The 26,901-nt window shown below is 36.9% G+C and overlaps 1 protein-coding gene across 1 annotated transcript in view; it reads right to left on the bottom strand.

The window, feature by feature from the left end:
* TLK1 (tousled like kinase 1) overlaps positions 1–26,901 on the bottom strand; it is a 158,125-nt gene that overhangs the window by 82,092 nt on the left and 49,132 nt on the right. The window contains exon 3 of the mRNA XM_081243224.1: positions 2,943–3,014. Coding sequence (XP_081099350.1) covers positions 2,943–3,014 — 72 coding nt within the window. The remainder of the gene's footprint in view (positions 1–2,942; positions 3,015–26,901) is intronic.

Here is a 26,901-nt window from a genome sequence, read left to right as displayed (position 1 = left end):
CCTACAGTACCTTGTGCTTACATCTATATTACAGCACAGCCCACACTGTTTATGAAACAGTTTGTTTGTCCTACTAGACACTGATCTCATGTGAAAGCAGGAATTGTATCCTATTCATCTTTATATTCTCCGTGCTTGGGCACAGAGGCTAGAAGATAATAGATATGTAACAAATGCTTACTGAAAATTTTTGGAGCCTGTTGAATAGACCTAGAGTGATGTAAAGTAAAGCAAAACAAGACCAACACCTTCCTATCTACTAGACGATTTCATTATCCAAAAAAACCCTTTCTGTTTAACAATTCTACATTTAGAAATAAAAGGCAAATTTAATTCATATATAAACTGCAATGAAAGTTCTCAGTTGAAGTAGATTTAATCAACCCAACAGTGAATATCAGATGCTTTTCACTTTTAATAGTAAAAGGATAGATGAAAACAAGAGGGTTCTGAGTGTCTGAAAACAGTATTAAGAAGAGGATAGAAAGCAGGGGGTTATTAGTAGGTTGAAATCTTCATAAATACTAAGAGGAAGTCACAGATAATGTCCAATTGATGAACCAAAAAAGATATGCATATTATTAAAATGTGGAAATAAATACCAGGAAGAAAAGCTAAGAGAATGGAGGGCAGGGTGGGGTAAGGGTGAGTGGTAGAGAACTGCTATTAAAAAATAATAATAATAAACCTTTCAGCACTATTTGTCCATAAAAACAAAAACTGTTATTTTAAAAAATGTGATGGTTCAGGGAATGGATTACCAAAAGAATAAAATGACATCAGCAGACAACGAAATACTACATAAACTTTACTATTAGGTGTACTGGGGAAAAAAAGAAGTACTTCTATCCTGCAGCTGTTTACTGCCAACAACTTTATTCATGACTTATATGAATATCTGTATTGTGATGTATATGAAATTTCACCCCAGGGGAGTCCATTAAGGCATCTAGTACAGAAATAAAATCTGGGAATCATTTTCCAGACAAATCACTTCTTCAATGGAAAGACAGACCACCCCCCAAATTTCCTTCTTCAAATTTTAAGGAAAACATATAATCCAGAGTCATTTTCAAAATATGCCGCTTGACTTAACCATTATTTTGCAAAAATTCCAGATACAGAACACAAAATGGCAAAAGCCAAATAATTTTAAGATTTTTCTATTGTGGCCCCAAATGTCAAAATTTCTACACAAATAAAGCTAAGTACATCCAATGGTTAACCAAATTGTATTTTAGTGCAAATACCATTATGGTCTTAAAAAAAAATTTTTTTTAACCTAAGAACATAGCCAAAAGTGAGCCTTAGAATTCTTTTAAGGGAAGTGGTATTTTCTTACAAACTGATTCTTTTGGAAGAATTCAAATATTGCATCTACAACTCATATTGGGAATATAGATACCTATAAAGAACACAGAAATATATAACCATTACATGTGGTCTAACTTTTACTATGTTTTTCTATTTAAAAAATCTATCAGGAACACTAGATTTGGTGAACAGAAAAGAGAAATATCTAAAATTATTTTATTGCCCTTCATAACATAAAAGCCTATGAAAAGAGGAGGCATTTGAAATTACTATATAGACCCAAATCTGTGGAAGTATCAAGAAATGTTCCAAAATCCAGGAAATATAAAGTGAAAACATTCTTGATATGGTTTTTGAAAAAAAATGTACTTTGACAAGATCTAAACCTACAATTTTTAAGGACTTAATGTGTGTTAATTTGATAAAAACTAAACTGTGATAATCTGGTGCTACAGGGGCTACTAACGCTTACCTCAAGGGAACCTACTGCAGATAAAGTCCCGTCACTTGCACAGTCCTTTCAGCTGCCTGCCAGTTGTCTCTGTGGAAGGGAAAGCCTGATGAGTGAGAGCCCTATGCCACACTCCTTTGGAGTGTAAGGGTGCCTGCACAGAACTCCACAAAACTGTCTACCTAGAGATTCCTAGACGCTTTCAATAACACAGGGCTTAAAAAGATGCCACCTTTGATATTCCCCTTCCACTGAACACCAAAACCAAATGCCTAAGAGTTACTGGGTGCTAATGACCTATGGTATTATTATCATGGTGATATATCTATTACTAACCCAAGCAGCAAAACACTAAAATGGATCAAGTAGAAGTTAACACTGACAGGGAAAATACACACACACACACACACATACACACACACACACACACACACACACACACACACACATTGAAAAGTAAGTGACAGAACTCCATAATCTGAGAAGAGGAAATATTACAGACTGTATCTGCAAAAAGTGAAGTTGCAGCATCAACAATGAATGCTACTACCCAAAGAACCTCCTGTCTAAACGGTTTTTAAAATGCCATCAAGAATATCACGCTCAACGTGAACTACACCATGGATCCAAATACCTACTTATAAAATTCCATATATTTTCTTAGTGGGGAGAGTACGTGGGTGGGGGAGGAGGGGATTTTTCAGATATTTTAAAATATGTAAAGTGAAAACCAACAGCATGAAATCCCAGAAGAAATTTCAAAAAGAGAAAAAAAATGTGTTTCTGTATCTCAAAAAGTAAACAAACCTTTACTTAGAACCAAACTAAGAGGGAAGTAGAACAAGAAATAATAGAAAACTGTGAAATACAATGTATTGCAAAACCACGTTCATCTCTTAGAATTATGAACAGCTAGTAACTTAAGAATATCTGTCAATACCATTAACGTACAAATTCACCTACATAACCAAAGAAACTATATTTTCTTTCTAATGTCCAATACAGTCTTCAGTTTGAATGCTGTGCTTCATAAAACAGAATAAAATGCTCCTACAAAAAACTTAACAAGGATTAACCTTTAGCACAAGTATTAAAGAAGAAAAAAATTAATTAAAAAAAAACAGTGATTCCAACTTTTACTTATTAATAGCACCACACTTAAAATGAAGTTACTTACCTCTGATTCTTTGTCACTCAAAGATCCCAAGCTTCCAAAACTGTGATTAGAGCTTTCATTATTTGTTGAGGCCTGTTGAAGATTTTTAAAAAGGTAAAAATTAGGAGTAATTTTAAACGGAACATTTTACAAAGTAAATAATCTGTCTTTATAATTAAAAATAAAATATGGTTCCTTTAAATAGGGAAGACAAATGAAGTAAAAATAAGAAACACCAACTTCTTAAAACTTCTTGGAAAGTTTTATCAAATCAATAAAATTCTGCTGTGTTTCAGGAACTGACTTGTGTTAGCTAACTTTTTAGAATATCAAATTCAGAAGCAAAGGAAGTGAGATGTTGTTAAGATAAAAAGATCCCTAAAATTACTACCCAATGTATAAAAACTAATGCCTCCTTTAACTGAAAGTATTATTTGTGTTCCTTAATTTTCATCACAATCTTATGAAATTCCATCATATCTCACCCACACCCCTTTGCCTCTTCATATTAACAAACTGGTCAATCTTTGGTTTCTGTTTGTTGGGTTTAGCCTTTAAAAAAAATCTTTTACTAACTTGACCATTTTAACTGCGTCACTCAGAAGAGTGTTTAAATTTCCTTTTCAATATTTTTGAACTGTGACAGTAATGAACTATCACTATGGCGGATAACATTTTCTATGTTTCTAATATGTTTCTATGATGGTTATTACTTTGTCAACTTTTTTGGACCATCAGTACATTAGATCAATGTCTTCCAGGAATGTTTAGACCAGACAGACCATAGCACATATGCCAAAGATGACATATGAATGAACTTCACGTACAAGCAGGCCAGCTGGTATCCGTTTCCCTTCAATTTGTAAGAGTAGCTGCTAATACTACCATTACAAGGTTGCAAGTTAGCCTATAATTACCCTTAGACTGACTAATTTCCAAACTGATGACTGATATGATACATTGCATATATGTCCAGTGCTATGCTGGACAATGTAAAGGCTATTTTCACCACAAAATAGCAGTTGAACTAAGATTCAAGCACTATTTAGAGGAATTATAATCTAATTAGGGTAAGATTATCAAACTTGAAAAAGAGAACACCATAAACAGCAATTAAGAAGTGATAAATTATAAAGATTCAGGGACAATGGAGGCAGTGGCAACATTTCTGAGCATCCCTAAATCCCCAAACCCACATACAACACTTACAACAAAACTGGGTGACAAGGAAATCTACATAAATCTCCCTAAAACAGCAAGTGGGAACAAATCACCAACAACCATAGAACCTGCATGGTATGAGAAGCAGCAGAAGAAAACAGAGTGTCTCACACATCTGAGAACAGAGACTCCCAGAACAGCTATAACTGGGTTTCTGCATTTTCCTGAAGTCTGAAGTTGGGGCAGTTAGCCTCTATGAACTCTTAAAACTGATCCTTCACTAACAGTGTCACAATGAGGATAAGCTACTGAGCATGGAATCAAAATTGAGCACATTAGGTACAATGAAGATTAAGGAATGAGAATAGTTGGGATGGGAGCAAAGCCTTAGAAATCATAGAAAGCAAATGCCACACTTTTGAAGAGTTCCCCAAAACAACAGTAGAGGGAGCTTTTTAAGAAATGCCATCCTAAACCATAAAAAAGTAAGCAACAGAAAATGATGTAGGTCAATCCTATGGAAATTATGGGGAAAAAAAGAAAAAGATACAGAATTACATCCTGATAATAAAATCATACCAGAAATATATGCCCACAAAATAGGTGAAAATTATAACCAACTACTTCAAAATGAGATAAAAGTCATTACAAAAATGACTCAAGGGCTTCTCTGGTGGCACAGTGGTTGAGAGTCCGCCTGCTGATGCAGGGGACACAGGTTCGTGCCCTGGTTCCGGGAAGATCCCACATGCCGCAGAGCGGCTGGGCCCGTGAGCCATGGCCGCTGAACCTGCGCGTCCGGAGCCTGTGCTCCACAACGGGAGAGGCCACAGCAGTGAGAGGCCCGCGTACTGCAAAAAAAAAAAAAAAAGACTCAAGACGTGCAAGAACAACATAAATAGGATTTCAAAAAACTCAGAAATAAGGTAACAGAACTCAGGAAAGCATTAGAAATTGAAAAAATTTTTTTTCAGAAATGAAGATTAAGCCTGAATGAACCAAACAGAAAATACATACAACAGATAATGCTTTAAGAGAATGAGAAGGTAAAATGGAGGAACAGTTTTGAACTCAAAAGAAATGAAGAGATTAAAAGGATGAGAGAAAGCAACAACTTAATGAAGTACCAAGGATCCAACATTCAGACAACAGAAGTCTTTAAAGAGCACTACCATAAGAGAATAAATAGTAAAGACTATAATTCAAGAAAACTTTCTTGAAAAAAACAAAAAACAAAACCTGAAACTACTGACCGAAGGAGCACTGTGTACACTTAAGAATTCAGCCCAGAAGGCCAACATCTAACTTTTCAAAGGCAACACTTTATTTATGCCAGAAGAAAACAGAGTAACATATTTCAGATATTCAAGAAAAGAAAATCTGAATTAAGTGTCTTATATTTCGCAAAATTGATTTTTATCACATGGAAGACACAGATAAACTTATCTTAAGGCCAAAAATTGGGAAACACTGGCTCCCATGAGCCCTTCCAAAAGAATCTAGAGAATAAGCGTTAGACAACCAAACTGAATAGTTTCAACCTAAGAATTTATGGCAAGCAATATTATTATTTACTTGTTGATAAAGACTAAATGAGAAGTACAAGGAAGAGAGTATAAAATTTAATGGCTAAATGCATGCAAAGTTGTTAACACAATTTTTTAAAAAACTGTGCTATGGAAATTCATGGAAAGCACAAGCAAACAATGTTTTAACTATTTTCCATAATCTCTTTGATCACTGTGATAGTACACATTGTTGAGACTGCTGTGTGTGTGAGATATAGAAAGGAGTAAATAAATAATTATGTGATATTCTAATTCTATCATCTGCTTTATGTCCTTCAGAACCACAATTCTTGGTATAGAAGAAAGAGGATACAGATGTAAATAAAAACCTTACAGTTCTGATTTGAACTGGAAATATTAAAATACATGAGATGTTTACTTTTTAAAACAAACCAAAAAATCCTGCCATGAGTAATAACACAATACCTCTTATCAGACCAACATTCCCTCAGATAACAATAAATTCTGGAAAAAAATATAAATAACAACTACCTGAAGGCACTTGAGCAGCCAAAATTAGGCAGAATCTGGTTAGGAGACAATATTTGGAAGGAGGAAATAGAACTGGATGGGTTTCCTGTTTTTACAGCTTTTGCCTGAGGGAAGGCCCCTAGATTAAGCTGCACAGAGCAGTTGAAATGTGAATCAAAAGATGCAGTCTTACTGGCTTGAAAAGCAGAGTTTGGAGCTACCACAGCAGCTGAAAAGTGAGAAGAAATAAAGAACCACAAAGAGAGAGAACCACAAAAAACTCTACCCATGTCTCTGACTGGTCACTGTTATATGCAAGAGTGGATCAGACTCTAAGCAGTCCAGGTAAGATTAAAATGACTTAGAGGGCTTCCCTGGTGGCGCAGTGGTTGAGAGTCTGCCTGCCGATGCAGGGGACATGGGTTCGTGACCCGGTCTGGGAAGATCCCACATGCCGCGGAGCGGCTAGGCCCATGAGTCATGGCCGCTGAGCCTGCGCGTCCGGAGCCTGTGCTCCGCAACGGGAGAGGCCACAACAGTGAGAGGCCCGCGTACCGCGAAAAAATAAAAAAAAATAAAATGACTTAGAGACATCAGCTGCCATCCTTTGTGGGGAGACAGTTTAGATTTCAGTTCACCCAAGTTAATTGCTTGCTAATACAAATAATAACCAAAATATTAACACTCTCCAGAAAAATACACTAAACCCCAGAGTCACTACAATGTATCATTCACAGTATGCAGGATATAATAAATTTCTAAGCATATGAAGAAACAAGTAAATGTTACCCATACTCAAGAGAAAAGACAATCAATAGAGACCAACCACAAGGTAACCCAGGTATTGGAATTAACAAAGATCTTAAAGCAGCTACCTGCAAGTTATGTTCAACACACCAAGGGAAAATAAACTTATAAATAAAGGAACAAATTGTAAATTTCAGCAGAGAAATAAAAATATAAAAAAGAGCCAAATGGAAATAGCAAAACTGAAAAATTCACTTTCTAAAATAAAATATTCACTGTATGGCCTTAACAGCAGAATGGAGAAAGGACTGAAGATAGATCAAAAAATTATTCCAACTAAAAAATAGAGAGAAAAATACTGAAAAGCAGTTGTCTGTTGGACACTATTAAGTAGTCTAACATAAATGAATTTGAATTTGGAGTCACAGAAGGAGAGAAAAAGGAGCAAAAAAAAAAAATTTGAAAAAGCAATAGGAAGAAAATTCTAAACACTGGTGAAAGACATAAATTTACAGATTGAAGTAGCTCACTGATGTCCCCAAACAGGATAAGTACAAAGAAGATCATACCTAGGTACATCATAGTCAAACTGCTGAAAACCAAAGATTAAAAAAAAACACCTTACCTCATACCTGTTAGAGTGGCTATTATCAAAAAGACAAGAAATAAGAAGTGTTGGCAAGGATGTGGAGACAAGGGAACCCTCCTACACTGCTGGTGGGAATGTATTGGGATGGCCGAAAAGTGCCTTCGGTTTTTAAGTAAAAATAAAAGGCACATTTTTCATTTTCACCAAGAACTTTACTGAAAAACGTATTCACCCTTTTGTTCCACTACCTTCTGCCATTTTTCAGGCAACTTCATAATTCCACCTTCCCGAAACTTTTTCTTTTTGAGCAAAGAACTGTTCCAGGTGCCTTCTACAGTCTTCCAGGGAACCGAAATTTTTTCCATTAAGACAATTTTGTAAAGACTGAAATAAATGGAAATCCAAAGGTGCAATGTCTGGTGAATACAGAGGGATGAATCAGAACTTCCCAGCCAAGCTGTAACAGTTTTTGCCTGGTTATCAAAGAAACACGTGGTCTTGCATCATCCTGATGGAAGATTATACCTTTTCTGTTGACTAGTTCTGGATGCTTTTTGTTGAGTGCTGCTTTCAGCTGGTCTAATTGAGAGCAGTACTTGCTGGAAATAATCATTTGGTTTTCCAGAAGGAGCTCATCACAGAGGACTCCCTTCCAATCCCACCATATACACAACATCACCTTCTTTGGATGAAGACTGGCCTTTGGTGTGGATGGTGGTGGTTCATTTCGCTTGCCCCACAACCTCTTCCTTCCATTCCACATTACCATACAGTATCCACTTTTCATTGCCCGTCACAATTTGTTTTTAAAATGGAACATTTTCATTATGTTTAAGTAGAGACTTGCATGTGGAAATACAGTCAAGAAGGTGTTTTTTCGCTTAACTTATATGGAACCCAAACATCAAAGCGAATAACATAACCAACCTGGTGCAAATGAGTTTCAACACTTGATTTGGATATTTTGAGTATGTCGGCTATCTCCTGCATGGTATAACACTGACTGTTCTCAATTAATGTCTCAATTTGATCACTATCAACTTCAACTGGTCTACCCGACCATGGAGCATCATCCAGCAAGAAATCTGCAGCACAAAACTTCGCAAACCATTTTTGACATGTTCAATCAGTCACAGCACCTTCTCCATACACTGCAGAAATCTTTTTTTGCATTTCAGTTGCATTTTTACCTTTCTTGAAACAACAAAGCGTAATAGGCCGAAAATGTTGCTTTTTTTCTTCCATCTTCAGTATTAAAATGGCTACACAAAAATTCACCAATTTGGTGAGCCTTTTTTAAAAATGCACGCTGATATGACAGCTGTCACTTACAATCTAACAAAATTGTTTCTAATGAAGTTAAAGACGACTAAGTGCTACTAGAGCCATCTTACGGAGAAAACTGAATGAAACTTTTGGCCAATGCAATAAACTGGTGCAGCCACTACAGAAAACTGTGGAGTTTCCTCAAAAAATTAAAAATAGAACTACCATATGATCTAGCATTTCCATTTCCAAGTGTTTATCTGAAGAAAACAAAAACAGTAACTCAAAATGATATCTGCAACCATAAACAATACCAAAAGACAACCCTCAGAATGGGAGAAAATATTTGCAAATGAAGCAACTGACAAAGGATTAATCTCCAAAATTTACAAACAGCTCATGCAGCTCAATAACAAAAAAACAAACAACCCAATCCAAAAATGGGCAGAAGACCTAAATAGACATTTCTCCAAAGAAGATATACAGACTGCCAACAAACACATGAAAGAATGCTCAACATCATTAATCATTAGAGAAATGCAAATCAAAACGACAATGAGATATCATCTCACACCGGTCAGAATGGCCATCATCAAGAAATCTAGAAACAATAAATGCTGGAGAGGGTGTGGAGAAAAGGGAACAGTCTTGCACTGTTGGTGGGAATGTAAATTCTGGAGAAAAGGGAACACTCTTGCACTGTTGGTGGGAATGTAAATTGATACAGCCACTATGGAGAACAGTATGGAGGTTCCTTAAAAAACTAAAAATAGAACTACCATACGACCTAGCAATCCCACTACTGGGCATATAACCTGAGAAAACCAGAATTCAAAAAAAGTCATGTACCAAAATGTTCACTGCAGCTCTATTTACAATAGCCGGGAGATGGAAACAACCTAAGTGCCCATCATCGGATGAATGGACAAAGAAGATGTGGCACATATATACAATGGAATATTACTCAGCCATAAAAAGAAACGAAACTGAGTTATTTGTAGTGAGGTGGATGGACCTAGAGTCTGTCATACAGAGTGAAGTAAGTCAGAAAGAGAAAAACAAATACCGTATGCTAACACATATATATGGAATCTAAGGAAAAAAAAAAAAAAGGTCATGGGCCTCCCTGGTGGCGCAGTGGTTGAGAGTCCGCCTGCCGATGCAGGGGACACGGGTTCGTGCCCCGATCTGGGAAGATCCCACATGCCGCAGAGCGGCTGGGCCCGTGAGCCATGGCCGCTGAGCCTGTGCGTCCGGAGCCTGTGCTCTGCAACGGGAGAGGCCACAACAGTGAGAGGCCCGCGTACCGCAAAAAAAAAAAAAAAAAAAAGGTCATGAAGAACCTAGGGGCAAGATGGGAATAAAGACACAGACCTACTAGAGAATGGACTTGAGGATATGGGGAGGGGGAAGGGTAAGCTGTGACAAAGTGAGAGAGTGTCATGGACATATATACACTACCAAACGTAAAATAGATAGCTAGTGGGAAGCAGCCGCATAGCACAGGGAGATCAGCTCGGTGCTTTGTGACCACCTAGAGGGGTGGGAAAGGGAGGGTGGGAGGGAGGGAGACGCAAGAGGGAAGAGATATGGGAACATATGTATATGTATAACTGATTCACTTTGTTATAAAGCAGAAACTAACACACCATTGTAAAGCAATTATACTCCAATAAAGATGTTAAAAAAGAAAAAAAAACAATGGGAAAAAATGATATCCACACCCCAATGTTCACTGCAGCATTATTTACAATAGCCAAGATATGGAAGCAACCTAAGTGTCCATCAATTGATGAATGGATAAAGAAAATGTGGTGTGTGTGTGTGTGTGTGTGTGTGTGTATGAATACATATATATGAATACTATTCAGCCATTAAAAAAGGGAAATCTTGCCATTTTCGACGACATGGATGGTCCTAGAGGACATTATGCTAAGTGAAATAAGTCAAAGAAAGACAAATACCTTCTGATCTCACTTATTTGTGGAATCTTCAAAAACAACAAACAGAAAAAACCCCAAGCTCATGGATACAGAGAAGAGACTGGTGATTGCTGGCGGAGGGGGGGTCGGGGGGTGGGTAGAGGGGAGAAATGGATAAAAGGGGTCAACAGGTACAAACTACCAGTTATAAAATAAATAAGTCTTGGGGATGTAACACACAGCATGGCAACGATAGTTAATAATACTGTATTTGCATATTTGGAAATTGCTGAGAGTAAATCTTAAAAGTCCTCATCACAAGGAAAAAAACTGTAACCAAGTATGGATGTTAACTAGGCTGTGGTAATCACTTTGCAACATATACAAATATGGAATCATTATGCTATACACATGTAATCTAATCTTACATGTAATGTAATCTTAAATGTCACCTATACCTCATTAAAAAATTTATGTTTTTAAAAAAGAAAAAAATCTTGAAAGCAGCCAGAGAAAGATAACATATTACATTCATGAGAACAAAAAAGGATATGACTGATGGTTAGCTTGTCATAATAGATATTGGAGGTCAGATTTCATCTCTGGAAAAGGTGAGCCAAGAGAACTCTGGATTGAGACACATAAGGCACAGCTGAGGAAAGAGACGACATTAAGTGCATGTCTACACACTAAATGAAGAGACTCTTAGCACCTTCCTGTGCTAAATTCTGGAAAGTCAGCAGCCAAACTTAAACTCTACAGGCTGGAGAGTACAGAATTTCTCTCTAGGAAAATAAACCATCTCAAGAGACAAGACTTACAGACACCAAGAATCAAAAATCTCTCAGAAAAATGACCCAGCCAAGTCATCCTACCGTAGTAAGTCCTGCCTACTCAAACAATGCTTCCAATAAGTGTTTCAGTGCCTGAAGTATAGATATGCAAAGCCCAATATCACCAGATGTCTGAAAAATATAAACAAATATTTTTTTAAAACCCATAAGAAAAAGACAACCCAGGGAGCAGGAAAAAAATTCACACAGAACTATTACTAATATCCTAGTGACAGCCAACTACAAAAATGAAACATTTCAAGAACAACCCAAAGGGACTTTCCCTTGTGGTCCAGTGGTTAAGACTCCATGCTTCCACTGCTGGTTGGGAAACTAAGATCCTGCATGTTGTACAGTGCAGCCAAAAAATAAATAAATAAATAACATTTTTTGTAATTAAAAAAAGAGAACCCCCCCCCAAAAAAAACAATCTGCTGGAAATTAAAAATATGATAGCTGAAACACACAGGAAAAAAAAAAGGATGAATTCAAAGATAAAGTTGAAGAAATCTTCCCAGAAAGAGACCAAAAAACCTCGAAAAAAGAAAACTAGAGAATCAGTCCAAGAGGTACTGCTCCAAATGAGAGTTCCAGAAAAAAAAGAAAGAGAAAATTAATGAGCTAAAATTATCAAAGAAATAATTCAAGACTTTTCAGGAAGTGAGAGAGTAGCATTGACACATATACACTACCAAATGTAAAATAGATAGCTAGTGGGAAGCAGCTGCACTGCACAGGGAGATGAGCTCGGTGCTCTGTGACCACCTAGAGGGGTGGGATGGAGATGCAAGAGGGAGGGGATATGGGGATATATGTATACATATAGCTGATTCACTTTGTTATACAGCAGAAACTAACACAACATTGTACAGCAATTATACTCCAATAAAGATGTTAAAAAAAAAAAGGAACTGGAAAACATTAGTTTTTGGATTGGAAGGACACACTTTTGAACCAAGCACACTGGTTCAATGAAGATCCATACCAAGGCACATTATAATAAATAAATTTAAATGGCAAGGATTTGAAGCTTCTAGAGAAGACTAAACAGGAATACCTACAAAGGATCAGGAATGAGAATGGCACTGGAGTGCTCAGGAGTAACACTGGAAGCTAGAAAGCAATGGAACAATGCCTTCAAAATTTTGTTAAAATGATTTCCAAACTACAATTCTACACCCAAACTAACAACCAAGTGGGAAGAGGAGAATATGCAAGGTCTCAAAAATCTGACTACTCATTTACCTTTTCTCAGGAAGTGACTAGAGAATTTGCTCCACCAAAACAAAAGAATAAACCAAGAAAGAGGAAAATATGGCATACAAGAAACAGGAGCTCAAACACGGGACAGACACAAAAGGAATTTCCATGATGATAAAGAAGAGGGATTCCAGGATGACAAGGCACACAGAAGAAACAGAGTAACTAGCCTAGGTAAGAATGGAAGAATGGAAGATTTCAGGGGTATGTCTACAGAAATATAAGAATAAAATTAATAAATTTATATTTGAAAATGAGAGGTTTACACACCTCTGCTGGAGACTATATGGATGCTTACACTGAACACTAACAAACTAAAGAAATAAATCAACTCTAAGAAAAACAAAAAGTTGTACAAAAGAAGAAACGTTGGGGAGGGTGGGAGGGAGGGAGATGCATGAGGGAAGGGATGTGGGAACAGATGTATATGTATGACTGATTCACTTTGTTATAAAGCAGAAACTAATTAAAAAAATAAAAAAATAAAATAAAATAAAAAAAAGAAGAAACGTAATCATGGAATCTCACAGCTGTGAATAAAATTTATAGTCATAACATAAACAATGAAATAATGACCTAACCCAAAACTAAAATATTTCTAAATCAGGATAGGGTCAGGGAGGTTTTGAGTATTTCTACAGGGGTAGAGGGTTGGATCATTTAAGAGGTAACGCCTCGGGGCTTCCCTGGTGGCGCAGTTGTTGAGAGTCCGCCTGCCAATGCAGGGGACACAGGTTTGTGCCCCGGTCCGGGAGGATCCCACATGCCGCAGAGTGGCTAGGCCCGTGAGCCATGGCCGCTGAGCCTGCGCGTCCGGAGCCTGTGCTCCGCAATGGGGGAGGCCACAGCAGTGAGAGGCCCGCGTACAGCAAAAAAAAATTAAAAAAAAAGAGTTAACGCCTCATCTTCTATAACAGGAAGTCAATAAATATCTAAAACTGAAAAAAAAAGATAAAGAACTACAATAGTCTTACTTAGAAATACAGACACAAATAAAACAAAACATATATAGTATAATAAAAAGCTATAGGTGAGGACTGCCTCTATGAAGAATAAATGTAGGGTTAAAAGAATGGGGCATGCTTCTACTAATTTTCATTATAGGCTTGGTAGGACAAGTTGGCTTTTAAAACTCTGACCATGGATTGTGTGTCATTTCCTTCTTGATCTGTAGGAATTCTTTACATATCCTTGGTATGAATCCTCTATGACTTGGCCTTTTCACTCATACATTGGTATCATTTGAACACAGTTTCATTTATCAAATGGTTTCCTTTATGGCTAGAGCCTTTTGTGACCTATTTATGAAATCTGTCATTATTCTTATTAAAGCTTTATTATTTTTCATATTTAGATCTACAGTCACTTGGAATTGATTTTTCTATCATGGCAAGAAATGAAGGTCGAGTTGTTGTTTTTTCCCAATGTGGATATCCAATTGATCATCATCTATTATAAAAGAGGACACTGTCCCCACCATACTGCTGTGTCACCTCTGTCATATATTGAGTTACTATATACGAACGGTTCTGCTGCTGGACTCTATTCTGTTCCACTGGTCTATTTTTCTTTCCTGTGTCAATATCACAGTGATGTAGTTCTACTCCTTGGTACACAACTAAGAGAAGTGAAAACATATGTCTACACAAAAACTTGTATCAGAGTGTTCACAGCAGCATTATTCATGTCAAAAATGGAAACAACCCAAATGTCCACCAACTGATGAATGGATCTACAAAATGTGACACACATCAATACAATGAAACATTCAGTCATAAAAAGAAATTAAGTATTAATACATACTACAACACTCATGAACCTTGAAAATATTATGCCAGGTGAAAAAAGGCAGACACAAAATGCTATGTACTATGATTCCATTTATATGAAATGTTCAGAAGAGAAAAATCCAGAGACAGAAAGTAGACTAGTGGTTGCCAGGGGGTGAAGTGTAGGGTAGGAAAGCAGGGGAATGAGGAGCTGCTGTGAATGTTTATAAGACTTCTTTTTGGGGTGATAAAAATATTCTGGAATTAGTGGTGATGGCTGCACAGCTTTGTGATATACCAGAAACCACTGAAAAATACACCTTAAAAGGGTCAATTTTATGGTACGTGAATTATATCTCAATACAAAAAGTTTCAAGTTATTGAGGAAAAGGGAGCACAGTTGGGAGGGAGTGTGACAAAATTTAGTACATAATCATTTATACATTCAGACATACAGTATGTGCACATGCAAGCACACACTCACAGACTTCTGAAGCCTTCAAAGCGAGAATAGAGTTGTTGTTTTTTTTGCAAACATGCATGAGACATTTTTTAAAATATAAAAGCAACACAGGCACATAGAAAAAATTTCATTACAGAAATATAAATATTTCCCTCTCACATTAGTCCTACTATTCAGAGGCAACAACTTCTTTTTTTAATTTAACTTAATCTAATTAAATTATTAATTTATTTCTTATTTTTGGCTGCGTTGGGTCTTCATTGCTGCGCACGGGCTTTCTCTAGTTGCGGCGAGTGGGGGCTACTCTTCCTTGCAGTGCGCGGGCTTCTCATTGCGGTGGCTTCTCTTTGTTGTGGAGCGCAGGCTCTAGGCGCATGGGCTTCAGTAGTTGTGGCACTCAGGCTCAGTAACTGTGGTTCACAGGCTCCAGAGCGCAGGCTCAGTAGCTGTGGCACACGGGCTTAGCTGTTCTGCGGCATGTGGGATCCTCCCGAACCAGGGCTCGAACCCATGTCCCCTGTATTGGCAGGTGGATTCTTTTTTTTTTTTTTTTTTTCCCCCGGTATGCGGGCCTCTCCCGTTGTGGAGCACAGGCTCCGGACACGGAGGCTCAGTGGCCATGGCTCACGGGCCTAGCTGCTCCACGGCATGTGCGATCTTCCCGGACCAGGGCACGAACCTGTATCCCCTGCATCGGCAGGCAGATTCTCAACCACTGTGCCACCAGGGAAAGTCCGAGAGGCAACCACTTTTTTAAAAATTTGTTTTTAATTAAAATTTTCAATAGGTAATGCAAACAAACTACTTCAGTTCATTTCTTATCATCTTTCTAAGGCTGTATGTCTACACTAACAAATTAAATATACGTTCATTGATTCCTCCCTTCTTACTCAAAAGATAACGTTATGGGGCTTCCCTGGTGGCACAGTGGTTGAGAGTCCACCTGCCGATGCAGGGGACATGGGTTCGTGCCCCTGTCCGGGAAGATCCCACATGCCGCGGAGCGGCTGGGCCCGTGAGCCATGGCCGCTGAGCCTGCGTGTCCGCAGCCTGTGCTCCGCAGCGGGAGAGGCCACAACCGTGAGAGGCCCGTGTACCGCAAAAAAAAAAAAAAAAAAGATAACGTTATGCAGACTGTCCCACATTGCTTTCTTTTATGTTGGAAAAATTCCAAATCAGTACATAGATAGCTTCTTCATTCCCCTTTTCCTTTGCTATTTCCTTTCTTTCAAACAGGTGCAGAGTATTCCACTGGATGTACTACATTTCAATAATTCTTTATTGACCTTGCCATAAAACACGAAGAATTTAGCTCACTGGCATCACAACTTCCCCTTCTTCCTGATATATTTTTATTTTCAAATCTTCAGTTACTTTCACTTCAAATAATAAACTTTTTTTTTTTTTTTTTTGGCAGTACGTGGGCCTCTCACTGTTGTGGCCTCTCCCGTTGCGAAGCACAGGCTCCGGACGCGCAGGCTCAGCGGCCATGGCTCACGGGCCCAGCCGCTCTGTGGCACGTGGGATCTTCCTGGACTGGGGCACGAACCCGTGTCCCCTGCATTGGCAGGTGGACTCTCAACCACTGCGCCACCAGGGAAGTCCTAAACAAACTTTTTTATTCTTTATTCTTTATTCTTTATTCTTTTTATTCTTTAACTTTAAACTGTGTATGACTCCTTAATATGTAAAATAAAATACATCTTTACATTTCCTCCTTCTCCCAAGAGCTACACTATATAGCTACACTATAACTTTACATCAGTACAATTTATAACATTTACGTCCTATCTGTATTCCTGCAACAGAGCCAAAACTCATGCCACAAGGATCTGTGGCAAGTACAATAAACAGGTGAAGTAGGCTTGGGATAAGAGAAAAGAAGTGGCATATGATAGAATAACAGTTCTTTCTCTTCCAATTTTTGTTATCAGCTATGAACACTGAATTAGCAAATGGTGAATCGTTGATGCTAAGGGAAATACAGGATTAGGTTCCTGTAAGCTTCTCATCACAAGTTCATCAACCGATCAACACAAAACCTTATTTTGTTTTTTGTTTTTATATATATATATCTTGGCTGTGCTGGGTCTCCACTGCGGGCTTCTCTCTAGTTGCGGCATGCGGGCTGTCTAGTTGTGGCACACAGGTTTACTTGCCGCGCAGCGTGTGGGATCTTAGTTCCCCGACCAGGGATCGAACCCACGTCCCCTGCACTGGAAGGCAGATTCTCAACCACTGGACCACCGGGGAAGTCCCCATAACCTTGTTTTATATAAAAGTGTGTTTCTGTTTAAAGACCCCTTGTTTAATATGTACTGTCCATTCATCCACATTGAATTCATGGCCAACAACACTGTAACTCATGCCTGAATGAAGCTAATCTGACAAGCATATTTTCCCCCTAAGGCACATCACAGTCTTCTTGTGCTTAGAACACTAGATAACACTTGACTACTACCCTGAGGGGCTATTTTAAACAGTAAAACTACCCAAAAAAAAGCACAAAAATGTGAAAAACATGGCATTAAGTAAACTGAGAAAAGAATACTTGTTTACAGTATGAGAGCTGAAAATGTAGGCAGAGTGTCACTTTATTCAGCCTCAGGCGACTCAAATTTTTCACCACTCTGCATATGCACAGGCCTGTGAATGACCAGCAAAAGCAATGTAAGTATTGGTTTTGAAGTTACAAATAAGTTGAATAAAGAGTATTGATTGTATGTATCTATCAAATCAAGCTTATAATCATATTGTGCAAATCCTGTATAGCCTTGCTCTTTTATATATGTTTGAACAGTCAAAATCCAGAATACAGCTATATTTTAATAAATTTACCATGTATTTTTAAAACTGTTTGCTATATAAAAGTTTATAGCTGTCATATCTTTTTTATGGATGCTTAGTCCTTAAAGAGTATCTACCTTTGTTTCATTCAGGCTTTTGGTTTTGAAGACTGTTTCATTTGATACTCATTCATACATTCAAAAATAATTATTGAGGGCCTTAGTATTGTTGTAGATGCTAGGGATATAGCAGTGGAAAAAAAAAAGACTTTGGGCTTCCCTGGTGGCGCAGTGGTTGAGAGTCCGCCTGCCAATGCAGGGGATTCGGGTTCGTGCCCCGGTCCAAGAGGATCCCACATGCCGCGGAGCGGCTGGGCCCGCGAGCCATGGCCGCTGGGCCTGCGCGTCCAGAGCCTGTGCTCCGCAACGGGAGAGGCCACAACAGTGCTCTAGAGGCCCGCGTACCAAAAAAAAAAAAAAAAAAGACTTAGGTCCAAGTGCTCATGAAGTTTACGTTACAAGAAGGGAAACAGACAATAAACAAACATATATTTAGTAATATATAAGGAATCAATAAGTACTTTAAAAAAAACTAAGTAGAGAAAGGGAGAGTGGTATAGGTATCATACCTATACATAGAGCAGTCAAAGAATGCCGCTCTAAAGAGGTGACATTTGAGCAGAAGCTTGAATGCAGTGAGAGACAAGTGTGTTTGAGGCAAATGGCAAATAAACCAGTGTGAGTGCAGTAGTGGGACAGTTATTAGTTGAATAGGGTAGTCTAGAGCTAGATCAGAAGGTCTACTTAAAGTACTGAATTTTATTTTAAATGTGATGGGAAGTCTTTGGAAGGGTCTGAAGTTGGGGAGAAACTGATCTCAAATTTGTATTTAATTCTACTTTCTTTTACTTTATGATTATCTGAACTATTTTCTTTCCAGTTACTTCCAATCTTTGTCATCTTGAGGGGATGTTTCCTCTCAACAGCCTAAAGATGGATTCTCATTTATTATCATAACATATACTTGGCTTTATTTCTTCCATATTATATAATCGCAGGTAAAAATAGAATATTTTTGTTTCCTCTTTCTCTCTTCCTCACTTTTATTAGACTAAATTTCTTTTTGCTCCTTCTCCTACACCCTATCACAGTAAAAGTTCTATGTATAGCATTTCTGTTGCTTGTGCTTATTACTTTCCTACTTTTAGCAAACATAACCCTATTCTTCTCTAAAGACAAATCAAATCTTAATGAATTATTCTGTAGTCCTAGATGATTTTCTTACCTTTCTCCCCTGTTCCTCTTCTCCCAGAGCATGATCACTATCAGAAATATGATCCTTCAAATGCTTTTATTTCCACAATACAAACTCCTGGTGTCACTATTATTAAAATTTGCCCCTACTAATACTGCATTTCACAGGCACATTATCACCATCAATTTAAATAAAAACACTGTAAGAGTCATTGCTCACCACTATGTTACATTCTGTAAGCTTTACCTACCTTCCTTCCTTCCTTCCTTAATTGATTCATTCATTCATTCATTCATTCATTTATGGCTGCATTGGGTAATCGGTGCTGCACACGGGCCTACACTTGTTTTTAAATTTAAATGAATGTTTTTAAAATACAAGCTTACCCCCAAAAGAACAGTAAAACCAACATTAATTCAATATCAACATCCAACATACAGTCCATACTCAAATTTCCCCTGTTGTCTCAAAAATGTCCTTTCAAACTGTTTTTCTCCCAATCCAGGAGCAAATTAGAACCCACGGATTCACACATTGCATTTGGCTACTAAGTCTCTTTCATCTCATCCAACCTAGAATAGTCCCTCTGCTTCCCTTTGTTCTTCATGGCACTGAATACTTTTAAAGAGTCCAGGCCAGCAGGATGTCCCAGGAGTATTTCCTCATGATTAAATTCAAATCAAACATTTCCAGCATGAAAACTACAGGTGATGAGTGTTCTTCCTATTCCATCACCCTCAGGATACATATGTCAGGCTCTCTGTGACATTGCCAATGCAAAGCTTGACCTTACTTATTATGGTGGTGACCAACAAATATCTCCTTTTTAAAGGCATATTTTCTCTTTTATAATTAATAACTAACCTATAGAGTGAAACTTTGAGACCTTGTAAAACACTGTTCTCCAAAACATTTTACTAAATGGTTTTAGCATCCATTGATGATCCTTACCTTAATCAATAATTATACTAGGAAATACTGTGTTGATTTTCTGATTCTGTATTCCTTCTGCATTAGTTAACACTCTTCTAAGAGACTGCCACATAACAATAAGCATACCTAGCTTGGTTCCTAAGTACCATTCCCCACTAAAATGAAGCAGGGCTCTTTGAAAAGGTCTGGTCACATTCAACACAGAGACCACAGTGATACTAGAGAGAGATGGTAGAGATGTGTATGTATACATAAGCATAAAATTGGCAAAAATATTTATATTTCTTAAATCTAGATAAAGAGTATACAAGTATTCTTTGTAAAATATTTTCAATTTTTCTAAAGGTATAGTATTTTTTTTCAAAGTAAAAAGTTGTTTAAAAAACAAACAAAAGGGCTTCCCTGGTGGCACAGTGGTTGAGAGTCCGCCTGCCGATGCAGGGGACACGGGTTTGTGCCCCGGTCCAGGAAGATCCCAAATCCCGCGGAGTGGCTGGGCCCATGAGCCATGGCCGCTGGGCCTGCACGTCTTAAGCCTGTGCTCCGCGACGGGAGAGGCCACAACAGTGAGAGGCCCGGATACCGCAAAAAACAAAAACAAAAAACAAACCAAAAAAAAAAAAAAACGGGGGGGAGGAGCGGAGACCCTGCAGGAATGCATAAATACCAGTTTGAGAGAACAGAAGTAAATAAATGGGTATAGACTGTCATCATAAAACTGAAACTAGAATATGTAACTTTAAAACATCAGGAAAAACTCCATTTGTCCAATGGAAAGCAACGAGTAGAAGGGAATAAAAGTCAAGTACGATTAGAAGATATCAGCCAATAGATGGCAGAACCAAGTCAGAAAATAAAAATAATTATAATAAGTATAATGGACTAAACCCAACATTTAAGAGATTAAAAATGCTCATATTGCATCAAAAAAAGTTGACATATTGTCTACAAGAAACACACTTAAAAACAATAAAAATTAAAGAATAGAAAAACATATACCTAATATGAACCAAAAGAAAGTTGAGGATAGTATTCTTAAGATTTGAAAAAACAAATATTAAAAAAAAATTATATAGTCATGAAACGAAAAGAAGATATATGCATGTAAAAATATAGCCTCAAAATACATCAAGCAAAAACTGATAAACTACAAGCGGAATGCATAAAGCTGAAAGGTATACATCAGTAATCACAGTTAAATACAATTAGGAGCTATTAGATATGAAATGTTTATAAAACAGGGCACATTTCAGGATTGATGCCATTAGAACTGTATTTTCAAAATGTAATGCAATAAATTATAAGTTTGTAACAAAAGATTAGCTCAAAATAACTAATAATCTAACAGGAGGGAATATACAAATGTTTACAGTAGGTTTATCTGTAATTCTTAAAATATTGAAAGGAACCTAAATGTTCCTTATCTAGAAGAAATGGATTAAAAAGAACTGTGGTATACTTTTACACACTACTATATAAAAAACAGATAATCAACAAGGACCTACTGTATAGCACAGGAAACTATACTCAATAATATCTTATAACAACATATAATAGAAAAGAATCTAAAAAAGAATATATATATACATATATATGTATGTATAACTGAATCATTTTGCTATACATCTGAAACACAACATTCTAAGTCAACTATATTTCAATAAAAAATTTTTTAATTGTTGTGTATTTTATACAATAGGATACTATTCAACAATAAAAAGTAACTATTGGTAACATTACAACAACATGGATGAATCTCAAAGAAATGCATTATGCTAACTTATAAAAAGTCAGACTCAAAAGGCTACATATTTACAATACTTACCCCATTTATATGACATGCTTGCAAAGGCAAAACTATAAAAACAGAAAACAGATCAGTGGTTGCCAGAGGCAACCTAAAGGGATAGAGTGCAAAAGGACACCGGGGAGTATTTTGGGAACTATTTCATATCTTAATTGTGGTAGGAGTTACACAATTGTATACATTCACAAAACTTATAGCAGAACTATATGATAAAAAGGGGTGAATTTTACCCTATGTAAATTATACATAACTTAATAAAAACCACGGGGGGGGGGCTCTCATAACCAAACATTAAAATCTATACATTTTATCGTATGTTAATTCTGTCTTTATATAAATAAATAAATAATCTGATTCATTCGACTCAATAGCTGGAAGAAGAGCCACGGAGCAAATCCAAAGTAACAAGTAAATTATGATGATAGAAATCAATGGGGGAAAAAAAGTGAAATAGACGAAAACCAAATCTGTTTCTTTGATTAGTCAGAACTCTGGCAAGAATGAACAGAAAAGGAGAACTGAAAGAATAAACGGAAATGAAATAACAAAGGAGATTTTTTAAAGTGTTATAACCATACACTAATAAGTTTGAAAAGCTTAATTGAAATAGATTAATAAACTATAAGTTTGAAAAGCTTAATTGAAATAGATTAATAAACTAAGTAATATTAAAGAAATTTAAATGGTAGTGAAAGACCTTCCTTGCAACAAACCCCAGGCCAAGACAGTTTTACAGGTAAATGTCTACTCATCTTCCCATGAACGTTTTCTACCACATACAGGATGCTGAAAAAACTGAAAATAGTGAAAGAAGCAGCAGTTCATTTTATGGGGCTAGTGTGACACTGTTTTATAGACAAGGTAGAGTGATGAAAATGTCCTGTATCTTAAAAGGAACATGGATTACTACGAGTGTACACATTTGTCAAAACTCACTAAATTATTACTCTTCAGGTCTGTGCATCTATTTCTCTTATAAGCATATATGTAAAAATCCTAACTAAAATAGTTAATCATGTATTAAATCCAAAAGTATTTTCTAATATTTATTTATTTATCTTTATTCTTTTGGCTGGGTCGGGACATCGTTGCAGTGCATGGGCTTCTCTCTAGTTGTGGAGTGAGGGTTTTCTCTCTCTAGTTGTGGCGTGCAGGCTCCAGAGCGCATGGGCTCTGTAGTTTGCAGCATGCAGGCTCTCTCATTGAGGCGCGCGAGCTCAGTAGTTGTGGCGCGCAGGCTTATTTGCCTCACAGCATGTGGGATCTTAGTTCCCCGACCAGAGATCGAACCTGCGTCCCCTGCACTGGAAGGCAGATTCTTTACCACTGGACCACCAGGTAAGTCCCCTAATAAAGTATTTTTTAAATAGTGTATCAGGGATTTCCCTGGTGGCACAGTGGTTAAGAACCTGCCTGCCAATGTAGGGGACGTGGGTTCGAGCCCTGGTCCGGGAAGATCCCACATGCCGCGGAGCAACTAAGCCCGTGCACCACAACTACTGAGCCTGTGCTCTAGAGCCCACCAGCCACAACTACTGAGCCCACATGCCACAACTACTGAAGCCCACACACCTGGAGCCCATGCTCCACAACAAAAGAAGCCACCACAGTGAAAAGCCCACATGCCACAACGAAGAGTAGCCCCTGCTCGCCACAACTAGAGAAAAGCCCATGTGCAGCATTGAAGACCCAACACAGACAAAAATGAATAAATAAATAAAATAGCGTATCATAACCAAGTAGGGTTTATCACAGCAATGCAAACTTCAACTTTTTAAAATTTGTTATACTTATTATTTTTAAAACAAACAAAAACTTCTTAACTAACCAGTCATAGAAAAGTTCTTCTGTAATTTGGTCATGGTTATATACACAAAACCTATAACAAACACTACACTTAATGGAGAAACTTTAGATGATTCCTTCTCAACAAGACATAGTACTGAAGCTCATGACCAATATAAAAAAAAAATTGGGGGAAGATAACTATTTCTCTTATAGAAACCTAGAGAATCAACAGAGTAGTACAACCAATAAGAGACCAAAAGAAAGACTGCTACATACAAGACCAGCCTATAAAAATTTAAAAAAACCCTAGGTCAGCAATAGCGAACTAGAAAATAAAAAATACTTCAGCCACAAAAACTTTAAAGTATCCAGGAATAAGCCCCCCAAATTCATAAAAACTAGCCAAGAATTCTTAAGAACTCTACAGAGAGAACTGAACAACTGGAAAGATATTTCATGCACTTGGATGGGACAACCTAATCTTATAGATTTCAATACTCCCAAAATTAATCTATAAATTCAATGCATTCGGAATAAAAATTCCATTTGAATCTTTTAAGGAAAAAGATACAAGTAAGTTATTACAGAAGAATAATCCACAAATGCTAACAAGCAAATAAAGAGATGCTCAAATTTTATATGAGGGAATAAAGACCCATAAATAATTAAGTCGACCTTACAAAGGAAGATTAAAGGAGAGACTTGCTCTACCATATAAAGAAGACATACCAAAATACAACTGTATTCTTTTTTATGTGATACTGGCACAAGAACACAGAGAGACCACCAGAACATTAGAGAAATCTCAGACACAGATTGGTATATACACCTGGCAACTTAATATATGATACAGGTGCCAGCACAAGTCAGTGGGAAAATATGGATAATTTAAGAAGCATTGTGGAGAAAACTGGTTTACTACACGGAGAAAAATAAAACTCGATCTCTATCAATACTATGTAAAAGATAAGGCCTCGGACTAAAGAGTAAATAAATATAAAAGTAAAACTGTATAATTAATAGAAGGAGCTGTAGAATATCTTTGTGCCTCAGGGGTGGGGAAGAAGTATTTAACTTTTAGAATACCATCAGAGTCCACTGGACCCAATTTTAGTTTTTTAGCTTCTTTTTCAAGTAATCCTGTTTATAATAATTAATATTTCAGGACTTTTATTCTTTCTTAGAGATCATCCATAGAATAAAACTAAGATTTATTTTTAATAGAATAAAACACATTCTAGCTTGCAATTAATTACCAGATGTCCACTGGCCTTTCATCAATCTACAATACATTATGGGATCTTACTGATCTTACTTTTCCTATATTTTGTTATTATACCATCCTAGGAATTCATCATTACTTATCACTGTTCATCAATTATTCCCAACTATGCTAATACAAAGAAAAGCCACTAAAGTAAAAAGAAAATGGAAGAATGATGGTATGATAGGCAAAATATTGGCCTCCCAGTGATGTCCATGCCCTAAACACCAGAATCTGTGAATGTTATTTTACATGGCAAAAGGGACTTGCAGATGTGATTAAGGATAAGAATTTTGAGTTGGGGAAATTATACCAGGTTATCCAAATTGGGGTGGGCCCAATCTAATCACATGAGTACTTAAAAGTGAAGAATCTTCTAGGCTATGGTCCAAAACAGGTGACTGCCAAAGAACCATAAGAGAGATACAACATTGCTGCCTTTGAAGATGGAGGAAGGAAACCACCAGCCAAGGAATGCAGGCAGCCTCTCAAAGCTGGAAAAGGCAAGGCAAAAAGATCCTTCCCTAGAGCCCCCAGAAAGGAATGCAGCCTTGCAGACACCTTGATTTTAGCCCAATGAGAGCGGTGTCAGACTTCTGATGCTACAGAACTGTAAGATAATAAATCTGTACTGTTTTGAGCAAATTGGTGATAAATTATTATAGTATAAATAGAAAAACAACACAGATTTAATGACCTAAAAGGACGATGCAATAGTCAAATAAATTATGATCTTTTAGTTGTCTTCTTGCCTTGCCCAAAGTACCACATCATCTTTCAAAAATGTATAAATGACTAAGAAACCATCTTTGGAGTCTGATTTTAGCTTTCATTGACTCCAGCTGAGAATTAAGAAATTTTCATTTTCCACTTAAGATAATCAAGAGAAGAAAATGACAGAAGAAGACAATTTATAATTATTAGACGAATCAGAAAATAAATACAAAGAGATAACAGCACCTAAAACTGATGATGGTGACACTGACTATATAAATGAAATCTGAGTCTTCAAATGACAGTATCGTAGATGAATTTTCTCAAATTCAAGAATCAGTGAATTGGACAATACATTTCTAAGGGGAAAAAAAAGGGAAACATGGTATTCTCATCAGTTAAGTCGTTCAACTGAAGGACTTCACCATACAATATTTGGCAACAAGAACCTGGACCATTGCATTATGCTCAAAGGACACATAACAATATCCTTCATCTTTTATGATGTTTGTGCACCAAGATTTACTTGATACAAAGAGATTTTTAAGTATGTTTAAATTCATATTAAAATTTCTAATAAAGTTGTTTTTCATTATAGTTTTATTCTTATTGTTGTAAATTAGTAAAATAACAAAATATAAACATAGTAAAAAAGGTCTATTTGACCCAGATGGTTAATGGTGACGACTGTTTTTCTTAGGTACAGACCATAAAGCAAAAAAATTGGTGAGTTTGAATACAACAAAATTAAATAGTTCTGTACAATGATGGATACCATGAACAAAGTTAACAGACACGACAAAATGGCAAAAGTTATTTGCACTGTATGTAATCAACATGGAATAAATATGTAGAATATACAAGGAACATGGGAAAATCAGTTTGAAAAAGAAAGTAATTCTGACAGAAAAATAGGCAAAGAACTGGAACAATTTATAAGACTCCCAAAAAGCTAACAAGCATTGAAGAAATGCTCAAAATAATTGGTGGTACAAGTAAGACAAAGATACATTATTTTGTACCAACTGAACTATCAAAAATGAGGAATCTGGATGATTCCAAGTGTTTCTGGGATATGCAGATATAGAAACAGTTGTATAAAACAAATCTGCTGAGAGTGCAGGTTAGTTTTATTAGTTTATACAACTGTTCTGAATAGCAATCTTGTGCTGTTTATTCAATTTAAATCTATACATACCCTATGCCTTATCAAATCTGCTCTTGGGAATATATTCTAAACAAATGCTCACAAAGTTCCATAAGGGAACAATTACAAGAAATTCACTGCAGTGTGAGGTAGTGGGGAGTTGGAGACAACCTGGTAGCTACCATTGGAAAGCCCAACAGATACACTATTAATTTTATGCAGCAGTGAGCAGCAGTG

Source organism: Mesoplodon bidens (genome assembly GCF_964165515.1).
Source record: "Mesoplodon bidens genome assembly, chromosome: 8".
In the NCBI taxonomy this organism is placed as follows: domain Eukaryota; kingdom Metazoa; phylum Chordata; class Mammalia; order Artiodactyla; family Ziphiidae; genus Mesoplodon; species Mesoplodon bidens.
This window is presented reverse-complemented; position numbering and strand designations above follow the sequence as displayed.